The sequence below is a fragment of the Phalangium opilio genome, unplaced genomic scaffold (genome assembly GCF_054372755.1).
Source record: "Phalangium opilio isolate 3A_F unplaced genomic scaffold, DU_Popi_V2 ptg000077l_1, whole genome shotgun sequence".
NCBI lineage: Eukaryota > Metazoa > Arthropoda > Arachnida > Opiliones > Phalangiidae > Phalangium > Phalangium opilio.
This window is the reverse complement of record NW_028324185.1, coordinates 2,664,104-2,681,902: the sequence shown is the minus strand read 5'-3', so window position 1 is coordinate 2,681,902 and position 17,799 is coordinate 2,664,104. Positions and strand designations below refer to the sequence as shown.

Genomic DNA, 17,799 nt, shown 5'->3' with positions numbered 1-17,799 from the left:
ACTGAATTTTTTTTACTTCAGTTATAATTATAGTTATAGTGTGACACGAACGGAAAACGTGAGTGAGTAACCCAGGATGTGCAACCTTTAACAGTGGTAAAAAGAAATACCCATTAAAAGAAGTACAGATAATCACAGTGAATAGCCCCTCGACGCCCTATCAAAAAATTATAACCCCCTAATCCTTACTTCAATAAATTTACTTATGTTATAATTGTAATATCCGGGGCTAGAAACTAGTACTTTCGTTTTGCTTAAAATTCTTCTTGGTTTGAGGAGAAATACACGTAAATTATAATAATAAACACCGTCTTAACCCCATTCAAAATATAACGTCGGTAAATACTTGCTTTTGTTTGTTTTTTTAAATTCCCCTCGATTTCTTTGAATAATGAAAGCGTGAAACTCTATTGTCCACGGGTGACCGGAATTTTGAAGGAAGTATTAAAGCGGAAATCTGCTCAATATTGCCCCTTGACTTATACTTCACCTCTAGACACCAAAAAAAGAGAGAAAATGTGCTGCCACCTATAACTTTAAAATTTCGTTTATGAGCAGGGCTATTTTTTTGGTACCAGTCCTGGAAATAAGCTTATTTTCGTTCACCTTCACCCCTCCCCCACTCCCCACCACGCCAATTCCACAGCAGACGATGTTTGGGTTTCAGGACAGAAACTCGATTTAGTAGTAGATAAAAATATTTCGTTTATCATGAAAAAAACCGAAAATGAACTGTTTTCCATTGTTAAATGTGAATGTGGAGACGCTTCGCTAACGTAAATAAAATACATAAAGGCAAAGTTTATTAAAATTTTTATTTTAATCCTTTTTGGCTAAATTGAAAAATAGCCCCTGCTCTTCCAAACATAATAAATCATATACCAAAAGAAAGCTTACGCCTTCCTCTATTCATTGCACACCATTATAATCAGCGCAAACAATAATTAACATTAAAAACTAATTATATATATATATCGCAGTGCCAAGGGCTTTGCCGGAACTCGCTATGATGATACACGCGTCCGGTACCAAAAAATATAAATACAATTATAGTTTCAAACATTCGAAGTTTCAGTGATCAAAGAATCGCATTTTTAAAAATACAAACCGCACCTAACCAAACCAAACCTAAAATAACGTCTATTTTTTTGCCGCTCCATGGTTATTTACAATACAATAATACAGTATGTGAAAATCAGTACTTTCACGACTCCCATCGCTAGAGAATGTGATAATTATTGCAATTTTCAAAGGAAAACTTACTTGGTCATAGGTCATTTTCTCTGATTTTATTATATTCATGACAATTTCCTTACTCTGACGCAAATGAAGCCTATGAACACCTTTTGTAATAATTAAATAATAACAGCGTGAAACTCAAATTCAAAAAATTTTATTTTTCTTGAATATTTAAAGAATTTATTTTATATTAATTAAAAAATTAATCGACTAGATAATTGGTTTTGGTCTAGACATACTTGATTCGCGTGCCCTTATTACAGTACATCGTAAATACAACAATATAAGTAAATCGGCCAAAAATAATTTTGCAATAGAGTAATGGTAGTTCCACGTATGCAAACGTCATACCCTTCGACCTCTTAGCTCAGTGTCATCCCCCTACTGTGTTAGAACAGAATTTCCTCTTACAAGAGCGCGCCCAGAGGGAAGCATACACCGGCGTCTACACCCCTTTCTACCACCAGTAGTCTATTCTAATGTGTCAAGTTTATACAGCAACCTTCAAAGCACGCACTAACTCGCATGCTACTTAAATTTATGTAGAGTGGGACATAAACTCAAGAAATAAAATTACTTCCCAATAAATACTTACTCCACACTGTGGCCACGACGCTATAAGGTGAGATACACCGTGGCTACGACGCTATAACCTGCGATATACGGTGGTCACGACGCTATAACCTGCGATATACGGTGGTCACGACGCTATAACCTGCGATATACGGTGGTCACGACGCTATAACCTGCGATATACGGTGGTCACGACGCTATAACCTGCGATATACGGTGGTCACGACGCTATAACCTGCGATATACGGTGGTCACGACGCTATAACCTGCGATATACGGTGGTCACGACGCTATAACCTGCGATATACGGTGGTCACGACGCTATAACCTGCGATATACGGTGGTCACGACGCTATAACCTGCGATATACGGTGGTCACGACGCTATAACCTGCGATATACGGTGGTCACGACGCTATAACCTGCGATATACGGTGGTCACAACGCTATAACCTGCGATATACGGTGGTCACGACGCTATAACCTGCGATATACGGTGGTCACGACGCTATAAAGTGTAAGTCGCAGAATACAATCATAGAAAGTGTAAATTTGACAATTTCATTTCCCCAAAAATAAATGCTATAAATTCTATTCAAGGGGTTCCCGATTTCTATTGGATTTCGAAAACAACACCATTGCAATTAATCTCCTCCCAATAAGGAGAGGCGTTCATTTAGTGTCACTAAAGGTTTAAATATTGTATTATTTGGCCGACTTTTTCAACTGAAATTGGCCACATTTCAGTATTTAATTGGCACTGGAGAAGATACTGTGTAAGTCCTGAATTTAGTATCAACAGTCGCGTGCCAAGGGAAGTGAATTCTGCTACCATACTAGTTTCTTTCCTTACCGACTGAAGATGTTTTCATAACCAGTTGCTTGACATACTTGTTTTTCGTGCAACCTTCATAAAGATAGACCAACTACGCACCATCATCCGTCTGGTTATAACATAACCACACGTTCCCATGGGTAATGTTGGAAAAACGGGTTCTGTAAAAATGCACATGGGGAAAAAAAAGGTTTATGTTGAAAGAGGTGACGCGGTGCCACCTCAAGCACCGATACCAAAGGTATATTGTGCACCCCGAGCTGGTTAGACTGCAGCCAGTCCTGTCGCCTCAATGAAGCGGAGAATCCGATTAGCCGCGATAGAACTACGCACCATCATCCGTCTGGTTATAACATAACCACACGTTCCCATGGGTAATGTTGGAAAAACGGGTTCTGTAAAAATGCACATGGGGAAAAAAAAAAGGTTTATGTTGAAAGAGGTGACGCGGTGCCACCTCAAGCACCAATACCAAAGGTATATTGTGCACCCCGAGCTGGTTAGACTGCAGCCAGTCCTGTCGCCTCAATGAAGCGGAGAATCCGATTAGCCGCGATAGAACTACGCACCATCATCCGTCTGGTTATAACATAACCACACGTTCCCATGGGTAATGTTGGAAAAACGGGTTCTGTAAAAATGCACATGGGAAAAAAAAAAGGTTTATGTTGAAAGAGGTGACGCGGTGCCACCTCAAGCACCGATACCAAAGGTATATTGTGCACCCCGAGCTGGTTAGACTGCAGCCAGTCCTGTCGCCTCAATGAAGCGGAGAATCCGATTAGCCGCGAGAGAACTGTATGGAATGGATATGAAAGTGCTCCAACCTCAGAGCCGCGAGGTAATCGCAGCTACAGATGATATAGGAGGAGGTCCCTTCTGCCTCCCTGCAGAACGGGTCATCAACGATGCCCATTAAATACAGGACTGTATTAAGCCGACACTGTCCAGAGTCGGTCTTTGAACCGTCAGACGGTGATAACTACAATGTCATTCGCATACCCAAAACAGTGACAGCTCCTATCCCCGAGCCGACCCAGCAGTTCATCCACCACCAGGCACCAAAGAGGGGAAAGAACCCTTCCTGACGGCAGCCACGGTGAGTGGAATCTCCAGGGATTCCCCGAGAAGAGACACCATCACCCTACGATACGCGAGCATGGATTGTGTCAAACGACACAAATACCAATCCACTCCCACCACGAAGAATAACTTCCGTGCTTATTCAATGAAAAGTACTAGAGTCAACCACTAGGGTTGAGCGTCTAGGCACATTTCATGTAAGGTATATTTTTTTAAGGTTTGTTTCCTTAAAAGCGGGATTGATGTTTTTCCCGTAATTCCTCCTTCGAAGGACCCGGCACCATTCCACGTGTTTTGGAAATCCTCAATGGATGATCTTCCTCTAGGTCTACTTTTTGTTTCAAAGTACCCTACAAAGCATAACACCGCGTCACTTACATTGCCGAATACAAAAACGACAGTTTTTACCTTGAAATTCTTCCTCTCCTCAAAAATGGAGAGCATTAGCTCTTCAATATATAAATATTTTTTTTTTTCATAAATGGGTACGATGTACCACGCCTTGGTACGTTTGCTATAGGCACGAGTATCCCTGTAAACCACAATACTTAGTTTTGTTTGAAATGATCAAACTAGCGCTTGCACGAGTATAGAACGTTATGTTATTTTGCCACGAACATAATAATAATAAACATAGTTACTTTGGTTTCCCATCTTTGGTATACGCCCTCTGCCTGTCACAGTGTTGGTTGTGGTCAATGGCGGCCAACTTGACCCTAATTTGGTAGCCCCAGTACCTGTGCCACATATTAGTGTCTAGCTCATGAATTTCCAAAAAAAAAAAAAAAACCTCTTACCCGAAAGCGATTCTTTTTGGTGCATACATTAGTATTAAACTGTGGTAGCTCTCGAGAAAGCCTGTGTGCCTGTTAAAAAAAAATTGTGGACTACTAAATGATGGTAATGTCGAGGTTCTGATACATACCTAAAGTTTGTGAAGTATCCCATGTTTTTTATAAGGTACTTCCTTAAAACTTCACTCCTTAGTTTAATGAACGTGGGAGAGTTGGCTTCCAGCCACGGATGTTTCTCCCGCTGTTCATCAGTTAGGGGCTCGTGATCGCAATGGTTGAACTTGCCAATTTCCATGTGCCACTCATGCTCGTTCAGCACATGATGGAGGCAAGTCAACCACAAACTCTGCGTTTTTGTATAATGCATAATGTTTCTAGGTCTGGTAAAATTGTTAAATTACCTTCATGGTAAACACCTGACCCTCGCAATTCTTTGCACACCACCAGAAGTGATTCCTTAAAAGTGGAGCCCAATGGCACAGCGCCCGGTGCTCTTTGCTTTTAAGTCCAATCTATTGGAAGTTCGAATAAGACAAACTGCCAATAAAAATTTTGAAAAAAATTGCATACATCATTTAACCTCTTGAGAATAATTTTTCCCCCATGCCAAGTGTCCCAAGAGTGTTTGACTCCAGGCAAACATGACTCTTCTTTTCCTGTAAAAAAATTTATGTAAAGGAAAAATTGGCAGAACTGTGGTTAGTCTAGAAGACTAGAACTAACTTAGCTCTCCTGAAATGGCCGAATGAGCGTCTGTAACGACCTCCTCCACTCTGACATTGTGTTGTGAGCCAAGGGTCAACACTTCTTGGGCAGCAGCTTTGAAAGCTAAAAGTTCCATGTTAGGACTTTTGCCCTCCGCATGTCTTACATCTTTGGTCATAACAGAGACAATTTTTTTTGTCTCCGTGTCCGCCAAAGTGTAAGAACAAAACATAGCAGAGTGTCCGGGACTGTCCATCCTTCCATCACCAGCTAGAATGAGTTTTCGTCCTGATAGTGACTGAAAAGTTTCCTTTTGGGTTTTAACCCAGAAACGGTCAACCGCAGGTTTTAAGAAATGGAGTTGATAGCTGAATGAAATAAAGTGTAGCGAATTGTGTAAAGGTCATAAGAAATTATAATTTAATGCCGTTATAATAGATTAACTTTAACTAACATGTCAATCCACTACAAAAGTAACAAGGGAAAAGGATTAGGCTATCCGGGTTTCTCGCTACTTGACTCATTTCAGGAAGCGTAAGTAATACTAAGATTGATTTTCTACTTCACCCTCCCTTTAATGGCTTAAAAGTCATAAATACTGATCCTCTTTCATCTTCGGTTCTACCGCTGATGGCCACACACACGAATATATCTTATCTTTAGTCCTGCTACCAATTAGGCAGACCAAGCGCACCCGTACAATAAAGTAATACATTTACCAATTCTATTTTACTGGTACCTTTTGCTGGTATGTACGTTAAAGGCAACTCTCAATGCTTTTTAGTGAAATAAATGAATAATAAAGATTGTCAAAATTCGTTGGAGGGAAACTGCTAAAAGAAGGGCGAACCCTTCTGCTTTGAGTAAGGGAAAGATAAGGACTAATGACTTGAGGATATGGTTTTATGACTGTTGGGATTTGAAGGAGACTTCTTTGGCCAAGGAAGTCCGAAATTGGCTTATCTTCAAAATCTACCGGAATAGAATTTTTGCAGGGAGGTAACAATTATACAGGGTGTTTCTGAATGGTCTATCAGAAATTAAACGGGGGTGTTCTTTGGGTGATTTCGACTCAAAAATATTCTATGCCATTTTGCCCTAAAAGAGCCACCGTTTTAAAGTTATGATTGGAGTGTTTTACGGATGACCCCTTAGTTAATTTAGCATCGCCTTTCAGTTTCTTAATTAAATTTAAGGGATCATCCGTAAAACACTCCAATCATAACTTTAAAACGGTGGCTATTAGGGAAAAATGTCATAGAATAATTTTGAGTCGAAATCACCCAAAAAACACCCTTAATTTCTGATAGACCTTTCAGAAACACCCTGTATAATTTCGTGGTATTCACATCAGAAAAGATCATGAAAGGGACTTTAGGGGTAATTCACATGTTAGACTTTCATTATACTGGGGCTTCTCAATATTGACCCCACTTTTTTGGCGTCTTTGGTTTTGAGGAGATCTAGTCAGAATTTAGTGAAGATTAGCCCAAATAAGACGTTCAAAAAGTAACATGGAGGAATTGCCTATCGCGATGAGATCGGGCGCTTTGGAGCCGTTCAAGAACTGTTGTTCTTGTCGGTCAGTATGTTCTCGCGTTAGTGGCCGCCTATCCTGCCCTTGCAAGGCCAACGGTGTGGAATGCACCGAGCGTTGCAATTGTGGGTTGGTGGGGAAGAAGGTACTTGTATGCCAAAATCAGGCAAGACCAAGTACCTCAAGTGCCCCACCACCCGAAATTCACGATCGGGAAAGGTTGGTGGTGGAAGAGGAAAGGGCCAGTGAGGAGTCGGACTCCCAAAATGAGGAGCCGCCAGAGGCAGCCTCTGAAGAAGAACCTTCTGTGGTGGAGGTAAGCTTCATTTATTTTCTTCTTGGTAAGGGCATACCCTAAACTAGACCTCACATTACGTACTTAGCACCCACCTAATTTCAGTATAGGCTAATTTGTGTATTTGATTAATGATCTCGTTTATCATTACAATAGACTACTCCAGCGGAAACAAGGCCGAATATACGGGAAACAAGGCCGAATATACGGTCGAGGAAACGACCTCGCCTGTCCACAAGGGGTAGATACCCTATGGACCCAGCCATGAGGGTGGCATTCGTCGAATTGGCGGCTTCGGACGAAGCAACGGCAAGGTCATCAGGCGTCGAAATATCTAGATCTGTCGATGTATGATAACTAAATGGTTCTTTATAATCGAATTGTTAAGTAATTGTAACGAAATTTTTCTAGGATATTATCGACAATCTAGATACACCAACGAAAGATCAGTTGCTTCGTCGGTTGGCGCGTATGATTCCAGAAACGGAATCAATTTTAGGCGAAAGTAAAACATTTTCTATTATATACTTAGTCAACCCATCCCTGTTTTACCTTTATTTTTTTCTCCCGTGTATTTGAAGTTTAAATTATTATTTGTTGTACAGTTTTACGTGGAAATGAAGCAGCACCACCAACGTCTCCCACACCCCCAGGGCAGCCACAATGGTGCGTTTGTGGGGTCTGCCAGCACATGCCCACAGACAGAGAAAATGTGTGCTGTGGAAGTCAGGTGCTTGACTCTTGGGCCCCAATTTCAGTTATTTTGCTTAGAACCCATGGTTCTCATTTTGACGATGCGCTTAAGGGGCGAATTAATCCTGGAAAGAGGGTTAGACATAGATAACGAAAACTTGAGATTTCAGGCATACGCAAATCTGTGTCTAACCCTCTTTGGGTTCCTTGGATTGGGAAACAGGATGGTATTGCCAGCCTGTGGCGTAAAGCGCATCCGACAGTCATTTCCCAGCCCAGATGGGAACTATCGAGGGTTTCAACCAGGGAGATTCCCTGGATAACTGGAATCGGGGCTCAAGGGGGGGACGGAACAGTTTTGTAAATAATTTTGTGTATAGTTTTGTAAATAGTTTTGTATATAGTTTTGTAAATAATTTTGTATATAGTTTTGTAAATAATTTTGTATATAGTTTTGTAAATAATTTTGTATATAGTTTTGTAAATAATTTTGTATATAGTTTTGTAAATAATTTTGTATATAGTTTTGTAAATAATTTTGTGTATAGTTTAAGTAGTATACTACTATAATATTTTAATAGTTTGTTTATTAATTAAAATGATTTTGCATCTTTATGTTATTAGTTTCATTCTATTTACACATTTGCGGTTTCCCCCTCCCTAGACAGTTACATTCAGTGGCTACATTTCATCAAAATATGTCATTATACTAGGAAGGAAGACTTTCCTTAACCCTCCCACAAACCTATATAAGCACCCAAACATGGTGGGATCAAAAGAAAAACTGGGATGTAAGCTGTCTACAGATGAGAAAAAAACGGATAGCCCCACTCTCCCCCTTAGCGGTGGGGGTTCCGGTAGTTGAATACATAATGTATGTAGAATGACGTGGGGGAGGACATAGAAAGAGGAGAGCGAAAACAGTTTTGGGGTAGTAGGTCTCTACTACCTACTCTGAAAATCTAAAAAAGAGGCGCGCCTGAATGGATTCGATCTTAGGGTAGCTAGGAATGAAAATTTTATTTGTACAAAGGAAGGTCCCAATACAATTTGAAGGGAAGGCGACATGGGAAGGCGATTTTATCTACGTTTATGGCTCCGGCCAGTCGTGGGTAACACGGGTTAAAATGTCAAGTTCAATAAGGGTAATAGCGAGGAAAGGCTAAAGTACCTCCCATTTTTCTTCGTCCCTTCTTTACAATTTACCTATAGTTCATCTCCAATAAATCGCACAACTAAAAACATTCCTGAAACACAATCGTGTATCCCCTTAATTTCTAATAACGTCACATTTCAAATAATATTAATGAAACTTTCTCTATATGTCTCTTCTATATTGGGGAGAAAGTAAAAGCACCCCTTTCTCTATATTCGGCGTCTCTTCTATATTGGGGAGAAAGAGAGTGGCGTCCGTGGGTGGTCTGTGGCTACCGCGTCCTATAATTATAGGCCCATACTTTACATCTTAGATTTTGACATTTTCTTATCAAGCATGGAGGTTGCCAAGAAAAGATAATTACCAAGATAATAACCATAACTTTGTAGGCGGTTTACTAGTGCCTAATGTGCTTAATAGTATTAATGCAACACATGGTTATTTTTGTATTAAATTTAATTCAAGTTGGCAACCTCAAGCAGCTGCATTCCTTTAGGGTAAGCCTATCTCCAAAGACATATCCCTAGCCATTTTCATTTATTTTAATAATCTTCAGAACCTCGCTCTACCCAATAGTGAATTTACGCGAGTTACCCGTACCAAAATTTGAGTAAGAATTCAGAAACCAAACCTAACCATCCAGCATAATCTGATGTATCACGCGCAAAAAGTGCAGTAGTGCACGAAAATTACCAACTTGTTTTTCTTCACTCAAAAATGCCCGCGAGAATTCAACTACCTTTCTTTCCTCTCTCTCCTCTCCGAGCGGGATGCCCCCTCTCCCTCTTCCCCCTCTCACTAATATACCAGCCTACCAGGCAGGCAGTTCTCTCTCTATGCGTAGCTTCGTTTCCCTCTTCGTATTGCCATCGCGTACGGTAGCGATCTCTCTCCCCCCGCACACTTTCATTTTCCCTCTTCGTATCGCCATCGCGTACGCTAGCGATCTCTCTCCCCCCGCACACTTTCATTTTCCCTCTCTCTCTCATCGTTCGCGTCAGTTTCCTTTCTTAAATTTTACCGGAATAAAATTCCGTGTAAAATCATAGAGACTAGAAAACCCCATATAGTCTCTATGGTAAAATTAAAAAGCGCTCGTGCTTGGAAAATGGGCCTTCTATTCAAAGGGAGAGGAAACTGACTTTTCCCCCTGGCTCATATCTTAACTTGGTTCTGCGCACGGTGGTACATAAAGTAGAACAATATTCAGGGATTTCATTGTCCTAAGGTGTTTGGGAAGCTAGAGGGGCAGGGTTCATACTCTGTATATGAAATTGTGGATTACCTGAAAAAAGTATCTTTTCCGAAGAAATGCACTTTGCAATGTTTCATGAGCAATGCTATTTTTCCATACTGATTCCCAGAAAGAACTATTCCATTGGCAAGTGTTAAATTTCCAGAATATAAGCCATGGAAATTGGGTTGGCTCTCCCATTTGCCCTAAAAATATTTCAGGAATTTGATTGTGTAAAATAAAAAATCCAATAATAGCATTAGGAAGTAGGGACAATTTACCTTTAAATGTTTTCCACCTGCTCCTTCCGAGCATTTCCATGAATATATCAAGGCAGTTGCTCGCTTATGGATTTTATAGTCCAACTTTGAGTGACAATAGGAACACTTTGTGCCAAATGCTTTTTGAATAAGAGACGTTAAAAAGGGGGTGTAAACAAAACACAAGTTTTCACTTATGATTTCGTTTGCACTCAGTTTTTTGGGTTCCATAGGCGGGGGCTAAAACGCAAGGTGTAATTATTCATAAATGTCCTAGTGACTTTTGAACTCTGGAAAATTTACTTCATTATATTCAATTACAAAATCTTCATAATCAGTTTCTTCCTCATCTTCGGAATCAGGTGATTCACCTTCAATGCTTTATATATTTTGTAAATTTTCAAGCCATTTCTTTAGGTAAATATTATTATAAAGTAATACTCAAGATGTTCCATTTGTTCCCCAAAGGTTTCTTGTTCGATAGGGTCAGCTTCCCTATGTTTTTCACCCCCCTCTTCCTCTTCCTCCTCCTCCTCCGGCTCTCTAAATTAATTATTACATTTATGAACAATGAAGTTTAAATAGTAATAGACCTCAGTAGGGTAATTAGTATGGTGTATTACATGTCTAGTTCCTCTTCTTCCATTTGAAACAAAGACCGCTTAACTCCTTTTATTGGTGAAGGGGTTCCTTTAGGGGGGGTATCAGCGAGGGGAGACTCCATGGCCAAACCAAACTTTTTGTAGAGCGGGGTCTCTGGTTTGTCTATGAATATTCGAAATTTTTAAACCCTTTCTTTTAAATTTTAGATATAAATTTTTGTAAAATATGAACCTTTCGGTCTTAATCGAACATATTTCCTTTGAAGAGGAAACCCTGGTGACGTTTCCATTTCAAAAGTGGTAATGGGTTCTGTTTGAATTTCCTTTGAGAGCATGTTAGCACTCGCTTGGGACTCTCTGCTAACCAAATCCTTGTTTCTTTATGATTTCGTAGGCATAGAAATATTAGTTAACGATATATTTATTATCATATACTTTTTTCAAAGAGATATTGTCTTTGTATTACTTAAAATGACCGTGGGTCATTTTGGTAAATTTTAATTTTTGAGGGTCATATTCGGGGACTATAACCTCCCGAGCAACAACTTCGATTTTTTAATTGATAACATATTTGAATAGATGCATAAATAAGCTTTTATATATATATATAAATTGACCCTGCTATTTAGTTTCTAGGGCACAAAATTGACGTTTTTGCTTTTTCACGAAAAATGATACTTTGAAAAAAAAAAAAAAAAAAAATCATTTTTTTTTGGCAAGAGCTCAAAATTTCTACTTCAAATAGTGATTGAGCGTTACCTAAACAAATTTTAGGAATAGTTTATTTTTCTGAGCCTCTAGTACGAGATTTTTGGAAAGATTTAACTGGAGCTGGCAAAATGCATAAAATACAATTGATACGAAACATTTGTTTCTATCGACGTCCATGATACTTTGCACCTAATTTTGTCACATTGCATAAATATTAGAAGAAAGTCAAGTTCTTCTTTGACGGCTTGTTGTACCTGGGGCACATACCACTCTTTATCATATACCGCCGCTACATAGTCACCGATAGCAATATCTTCAAAAGCGAAGTTATGGGAGTTTTCGTGTATTTGATTCTCTGTTTGGTAAAGTTTAACTTACGAACTAATTTCATCAGCAAAGATACGTTACATATTGAGTTCGGAGACTGATACAGGAATAAACTTATGATGACTTCGAGTTCCAATCACATTTAAAGCTTCACAGAATCTTTCTGCCATTGAAATTCTATATGTTTTAACTTCACCTTTAGTCACGTAGATACATTTTATTCTATTAATGTGTTCATATGTGATGTAGCCCTTACCGAAAAAACCACCTCTAAAACACGTCTTGGGTTGGGCTGAAGACGTTTTTTAGAGGGTTTTTTTCGGTAAGGGGACTCTTCATCGATCCAGTTCATTTTTATCAATGGGCTAATCAACACATTAATAGAATAAAATGTATCTACGTGACTAAAGGTGAAGTTAAAACATATAGAATTTCAATGGCAGAAAGATTCTGTGAAGCTTTAAATGTGATTGGAACTCGAAGTCATCATAAGTTTATTCCTGTATCAGTCTCCGAACTCAATATGTAACGTATCTTTGCTGATGAAATTAGTTCGTAAGTTAAACTTTACCAAACAGAGAATCAAATACACGAAAACTCCCATAACTTCGCTTTTGAAGATATTGCTATCGGTGACTATGTAGCGGCGGTATATGATAAAGAGTGGTATGTGCCCCAGGTACAACAAGCCGTCAAAGAAGAACTTGACTTTCTTCTAATATTTATGCAATGTGACAAAATTAGGTGCAAAGTATCATGGACGTCGATAGAAACAAATGTTTCGTATCAATTGTATTTTATGCATTTTGCCAGCTCCAGTTAAATCTTTCCAAAAATCTCGTACTAGAGGCTCAGAAAAATAAACTATTCCTAAAATTTGTTTAGGTAACGCTCAATCACTATTTGAAGTAGAAATTTTGAGCTCTTGCCAAAAAAAAAATGATTTTTTTTTTTTTTTTTTTTTTTCAAAGTATCATTTTTCGTGAAAAAGCAAAAACGTCAATTTTGTGCCCTAGAAACTAAATAGCAGGGTCAATTTATATATATATATAAAAGCTTATTTATGCATCTATTCAAATATGTTATCAATTAAAAAATCGAAGTTGTTGCTCGGGAGGTTATAGACCCCGAATATGACCCTCAAAAATTAAAATTTTCCAAAATGACCCGTAATTAAAAGACAACGGTTAAAGATAGAATAAATCTGAAACCATATTCGGATTCTACGCTTCCAATACTTTATCATTAATAATGTTTATGAAATTATCTCGAAAAGTGAAGGTGAGTTGGACTTTCTGTTTAATGGTACGAAAATGGAGTTTCCCAGACTCGAAAAAATGGGGGTATTTTCAAATTGCAATAAATTCCGAACCAATTAATATTTATCGCACGAAATCTACAATTGTTTATTATTTGGCCACAATTTAGTGTGCCTAAAATTTCATGATGATCGGCCGACCCATGGTGGGACGAGTTGTCTATTAGTCGTAGATTGATCCTGGTATGTCTTTCACCCTTGGAAATTACTCACACCGTCGAGTGGAGGTAGAGAGGGGTGTACACTTCCTCTGGGCACGCTCTTGTAAGAGGGGATAATGTACGCGCCCAGTAGGGGGGGTGACACTGAGCTAAGAGATAGCAGGGTATGACGCTTGCATACGTAGTACTGCCATTACTCTATAGAGTAATTTATTTCCTATATATTGAAATCCCTTTCACTTTCTAACCCAAAATTCCGATTCCGCGAAACACTCAAACGGCTAGCCTGCATAGGGGATATTTTGCCGATAGCAAAATGTACTCCCTTTCCCTTTACATTCTTAAAAGAAACCATATAGTACAGCAGCCAACAAGCATATTTTATTTAAATCGTGCACTTTTTGATAAAAGCATGAAAATTGGTGAAAAGGTAGTACTATATATGTAGAAGCGATTTAAGATTGTAGGCAACGTGCATTCGCTGTGCAAAATTAATTATAAGTAATTAAACATGCCTCGAAAGTGTAGTGATACCTGTATGAGATACCCCTATACTGGCCGTTTTACCCGCTATACGGAGGGGAGTCGACTATAATTCACGACTCTTTACGATCGCGGGGGACCGACACTAAAGCCAATTTTTAGGTAAAACTACCTTTCTGCGGCTTCCAAATTGAATAATGAACAGAAATGTTCATAAATTAAAAGCAAATTAGAATTATACATCACCAAATTTTATTCAATCATAAAAATGGTTAGTACTTCATATAATATTCAGAATATAATATGTTGAATTATGAGGTGTTTCCTGAATAATGAGAAGTAAATCATATACATTTTACCAGAATTTGACGGTTATATCATAAATTTCTGATTTTACATGTTGACTAACATCGGCGTTAAGCCAAATTGGTGCACTGATAAATATGAGCGTGCTTTCGGCATGCAAAAATGATAACGACCGTTCAATTTTGAACAAGCCTCTATTGACGAATTCAGATTTAACCAGAAACATTCCGTTTTGAACAGGAGTATTTTAGGCGTTCAAAACTAAGCACATTCATTTCTGATCAATATACCGTCATATCGATCATAACTTAACGCTAGCACTAATTATTGAACAGCTTATATATTACCATTCAAAAATTAATCTTTATCTCATTCAATTTTGAATAACTGCCTTGCGCTAATGAAACGTTCAGACATGGTCGTTTTAGCGTTCAAATAGGAATGTATTAGAATTCGAACTAATTTTGGCGTTTAAACAAGATCATTTTGACGTTCTAACAAGAGTGTTTTTGGCATTAAAACAAGAGAATTATGGGCGTTCAAACGTGACTATTTTTGGTGTTCAAATGAGCGCGTTTTTGGCTTTTTAACGAGAGCGTTATGAGCGTTCACACGGAAGCTTTTTTCTAATCAAATGATTGCTTTCTGGGCGTTCAAAGGAGTGTTTTTGACGAGTTTTTTGCTTATAAATACAGGTTTATTTAATCACAATTTTAATATTATAATTCAACAAGTTATTTTTATTATATTTTGATGTTCAAGAACATAATAATGTGCCAATTTTTTTACCATTATTCAGTCGATTTTTTTGTCTCCGAAATTAGGCTCGGACTATTGATTTTTCCAGGAACACAAGCACACAGACACAAATTACGAAATATTATTAGAAAAAGGAGGTTACAGCTAAACTAAATTACAGGCTTAACTGGCTGATTAATAACAAAACTAAGTTTGATAGGCGATCGTCCTCTCTAAATAATCGTGAAAACTACTAGCAAAGTTTTATACAATAAACACCTGCCTTTTTCAAAATATTGCTTGTTTTATAGGTCAGATTAGGTTAGGCTTGGTTAGTGTTAGGTAAGGCTTAGTTTAGGTTTGTTGTCTTTAAGACCTACGGTTCCAAAATTTAAGCATTGCGGAACGTTTCATTATTTTAATGTATGATCGCTGTAGTTTGGAATCTGACGTAAACATTGCCAGAAAAATGATGTTCTCTCAAAAAACAGAGATAAGGAAAACATTCCACCGATTTGTACTCGTGTATACTATTTAATTCTCATTAAAATTAAACAAATTATATTCAGTATATATGAAGTACTAACTATTTTTATGATTAAATAAAATTCGGTGATGTATAATTATAATTTGCTTTTAATTTATGAACATTTCTGTTCATTATTCAATTTGGAAGCCGCAGAAAGGTAGTTTTACCTAAAAATTGGCTTTAGTGTCGGTCCCCCGCGATCGTAAAGAGTCGTGAATTATAGTCGACTCCCCTCCGTATAGCGGGTAAAAGGGCCAGTATAGGGGTTTCTCATACAGGTATCACTACACTTTCGAGGCATGTTTAATTACTTATAATTAATTTTGCACAGCGAATGCACGTTGCCTACAATCTTAAATCGCTTCTACATATATAGTACTACCTTTTCACCAATTTTCATGCTTTTATCAAAAAGTGCACGATTATATCCTGTGGCGGCCTAACTATTTCTAAATCATCTATGAATAAGAAAAGAATACCCGAGAGGCTAGCCACTAGACAAAAAAGAGTAAAAGTGAATTCAAATATTTAATATAATTTGAAGTGAATCCAAATATTTCGAGTGAATCCAAATATTTCGAGTGAATCCAAATATTTCGAGTGAATCCAAATATTTCGAGTGAATCCAAATATTTCGAGTGAATCCAAATATTTCGAGTGAATCCAAATATTTCGAGTGAATCCAAATATTTCGAGTGAATCCAAACATTTCAATTGAGTTCAAATATATCAAATAATTTCAAGGTAATTAAATTTTAATTACAATTAATTTCACAAGTGGCTCGCCCCTTGAGAATACCACTCAAATCTCACTCTTTCGGATTTCAAGTAGTAGTAGACTCGTAGCTTCCCCCAGTGCTTTCCCTCTACAAAAAAAAAGCTAGACCTTATTTGTCCATAAAAAGGGGGTATGAATTTTGACTATCCCTCCAAACCTAGACGAGAACATGTAAACAAGAAAGATGGCCGCGAGCTAGAACGTTCAGGAGCGTTAAGCCTCGGTCTTTTGTGTATCGGGGACGGGTCCGAGTAACGGGAGTTTCTCAAGCATTTACAATACTGTATTACGTTACATTTTCTTATCAAATTTTTAAATATACACCTACCACTCCCTAACATCATAGTACAATTATTTTTCACATAATTAAAATTTTGAACTAAAAATAACGAGGTAGAGAATTGGCCAGTAACGAAGTATAAGAAAAACTCACCGTAATTGGTCAAGAAGGAATGATGCAAATTTATCATTTTGAGATCCCATACCCATTCTACTCCTTTCGACTGCCCATCGTTCAAACACACTTGAAGAAAGTTTGATTCTATGCGTACTTTCTGATAAGCAAAACAGAAAGCGTTCAGTAAGGTCTAGCATACCACAAATTCAAAGAGTACCAAACATTTTACCTTTACTGGCCATTTTTAATAAAATATTTCGCGAACACACAGCGCAAATTCCACCGAAAAAATATCGCCCACACTAACTTTGTTTTCACAATCCAACAAACACTAAAACGCAGCGCAAAATCCGCAGAAAAAAAATCACTCAAAATAAAATCGTTTACACAATCCAAACTCCAAGTCTCAACTGAACGTTTTTATTTTAAATTTACCGTACTCAAGAGAGAGAAAAACACGAAGCAATTACAAAAAATGGACTGGCGAATTACACACTCCAATAGAGCATGATTCGCATTACGCGTCGAGTCCAGATTCAGGGAAGATAAAGTCTTTGTAACCCACGTGACACAATTCATCCACTCGTAGGGTATGGTCCTTTTTCAAATTTTAGGCCACCGCCCCGCACGCGACCGCCATCTAGCGTTCTAGATCGGAAATAAACCGCGCCGACGCTACCTTTAAACCTTCCATTTTAATTTGGGAAATACTAAAATCGTCTCTCTCTCTAGCTTTATATAAATCGAGGAAACGTAAACCACAATTCACAAAGCTAACCGTATATAAACGATGTGGCTAAAAATGAAGGGATTATAATAGGAAGTTTAAGCATTGCATTTAATTGTACTACTAGGGTTAAGCATTGTGAATTGTGTTTAACGTTTACTCGATGTATTTAAGGCGAGAGAGGGGATTATGGTAATGGCATTGCCTTAAATTAAATGGGAGGTTTCCTACTCCCTATAAAATTACTGTCACCCATCGTTGTCGACAATAAGAATTTCACGATTTCAATCCCGCTCCCCTATTTCAACATTCAAATAAA

At 38.1% G+C, this 17,799-nt stretch overlaps 2 protein-coding genes across 3 annotated transcripts; one reads left to right on the top strand and one right to left on the bottom strand.

Moving 5' to 3' along the window:
* Nucleotides 1-1,377: 1,377 nt before the first annotated feature.
* Nucleotides 1,378-17,432, bottom strand: LOC149656754 (uncharacterized). 2 transcript variants are annotated; one of them, XM_089844535.1, is made up of 16 exons: nt 16,983-17,432; nt 16,790-16,910; nt 11,238-11,383; nt 11,027-11,168; nt 10,845-10,946; nt 10,707-10,782; nt 10,425-10,643; nt 10,195-10,349; nt 5,247-5,596; nt 5,094-5,179; nt 4,925-5,035; nt 4,655-4,869; nt 4,527-4,595; nt 4,371-4,466; nt 4,138-4,261; nt 1,378-4,079 (listed from the first exon to the last, which is right to left on the bottom strand). In XM_089844535.1, the coding sequence occupies exons 1-16, from the start codon at nt 16,993-16,995 to the stop codon at nt 3,957-3,959; spliced, it is 2,148 nt and encodes a 715-aa protein (XP_089700661.1). In that variant the 5' UTR covers nt 16,996-17,432; the 3' UTR covers nt 1,378-3,956. The 2 variants fall into 2 exon arrangements, with proteins under 2 accessions (XP_089700661.1, XP_089700660.1); XM_089844534.1 differs by having other exon boundaries at nt 1,378-4,261.
* LOC149656755 (uncharacterized) lies at nt 6,488-8,117 on the top strand. Its single transcript, XM_089844497.1, has 5 exons — nt 6,488-7,081; nt 7,217-7,408; nt 7,472-7,565; nt 7,666-7,889; nt 7,977-8,117. Exons 1-5 carry the CDS (start codon nt 6,743-6,745, stop codon nt 8,115-8,117), a joined length of 990 nt encoding a protein of 329 aa, XP_089700623.1. The 5' UTR covers nt 6,488-6,742.
* Nucleotides 17,433-17,799: the final 367 nt, after the last annotated feature.

Coding starts and splice junctions, on each gene's coding strand:
- LOC149656755 (XM_089844497.1), top strand. CDS start 6,743: ATGGAGGAATTGCCTATCGCGATGAGATCGGGCGCTTTGGAGCCGTTC. Junction 7,082..7,216: donor AAGAACCTTCTGTGGTGGAG/GTAAGCTTCATT, acceptor TCATTACAATAG/ACTACTCCAGCGGAAACAAG. Junction 7,890..7,976: donor GAATTAATCCTGGAAAGAGG/GTTAGACATAGA, acceptor ATTGGGAAACAG/GATGGTATTGCCAGCCTGTG.
- LOC149656754 (XM_089844534.1), bottom strand. Junction 5,036..5,093: donor TTCTCAAGAGGTTAAATGAT/GTATGCAATTTT, acceptor AACTTCCAATAG/ATTGGACTTAAAAGCAAAGA. Junction 4,467..4,526: donor CCAAAAAGAATCGCTTTCGG/GTAAGAGGTTTT, acceptor TATGTGGCACAG/GTACTGGGGCTACCAAATTA.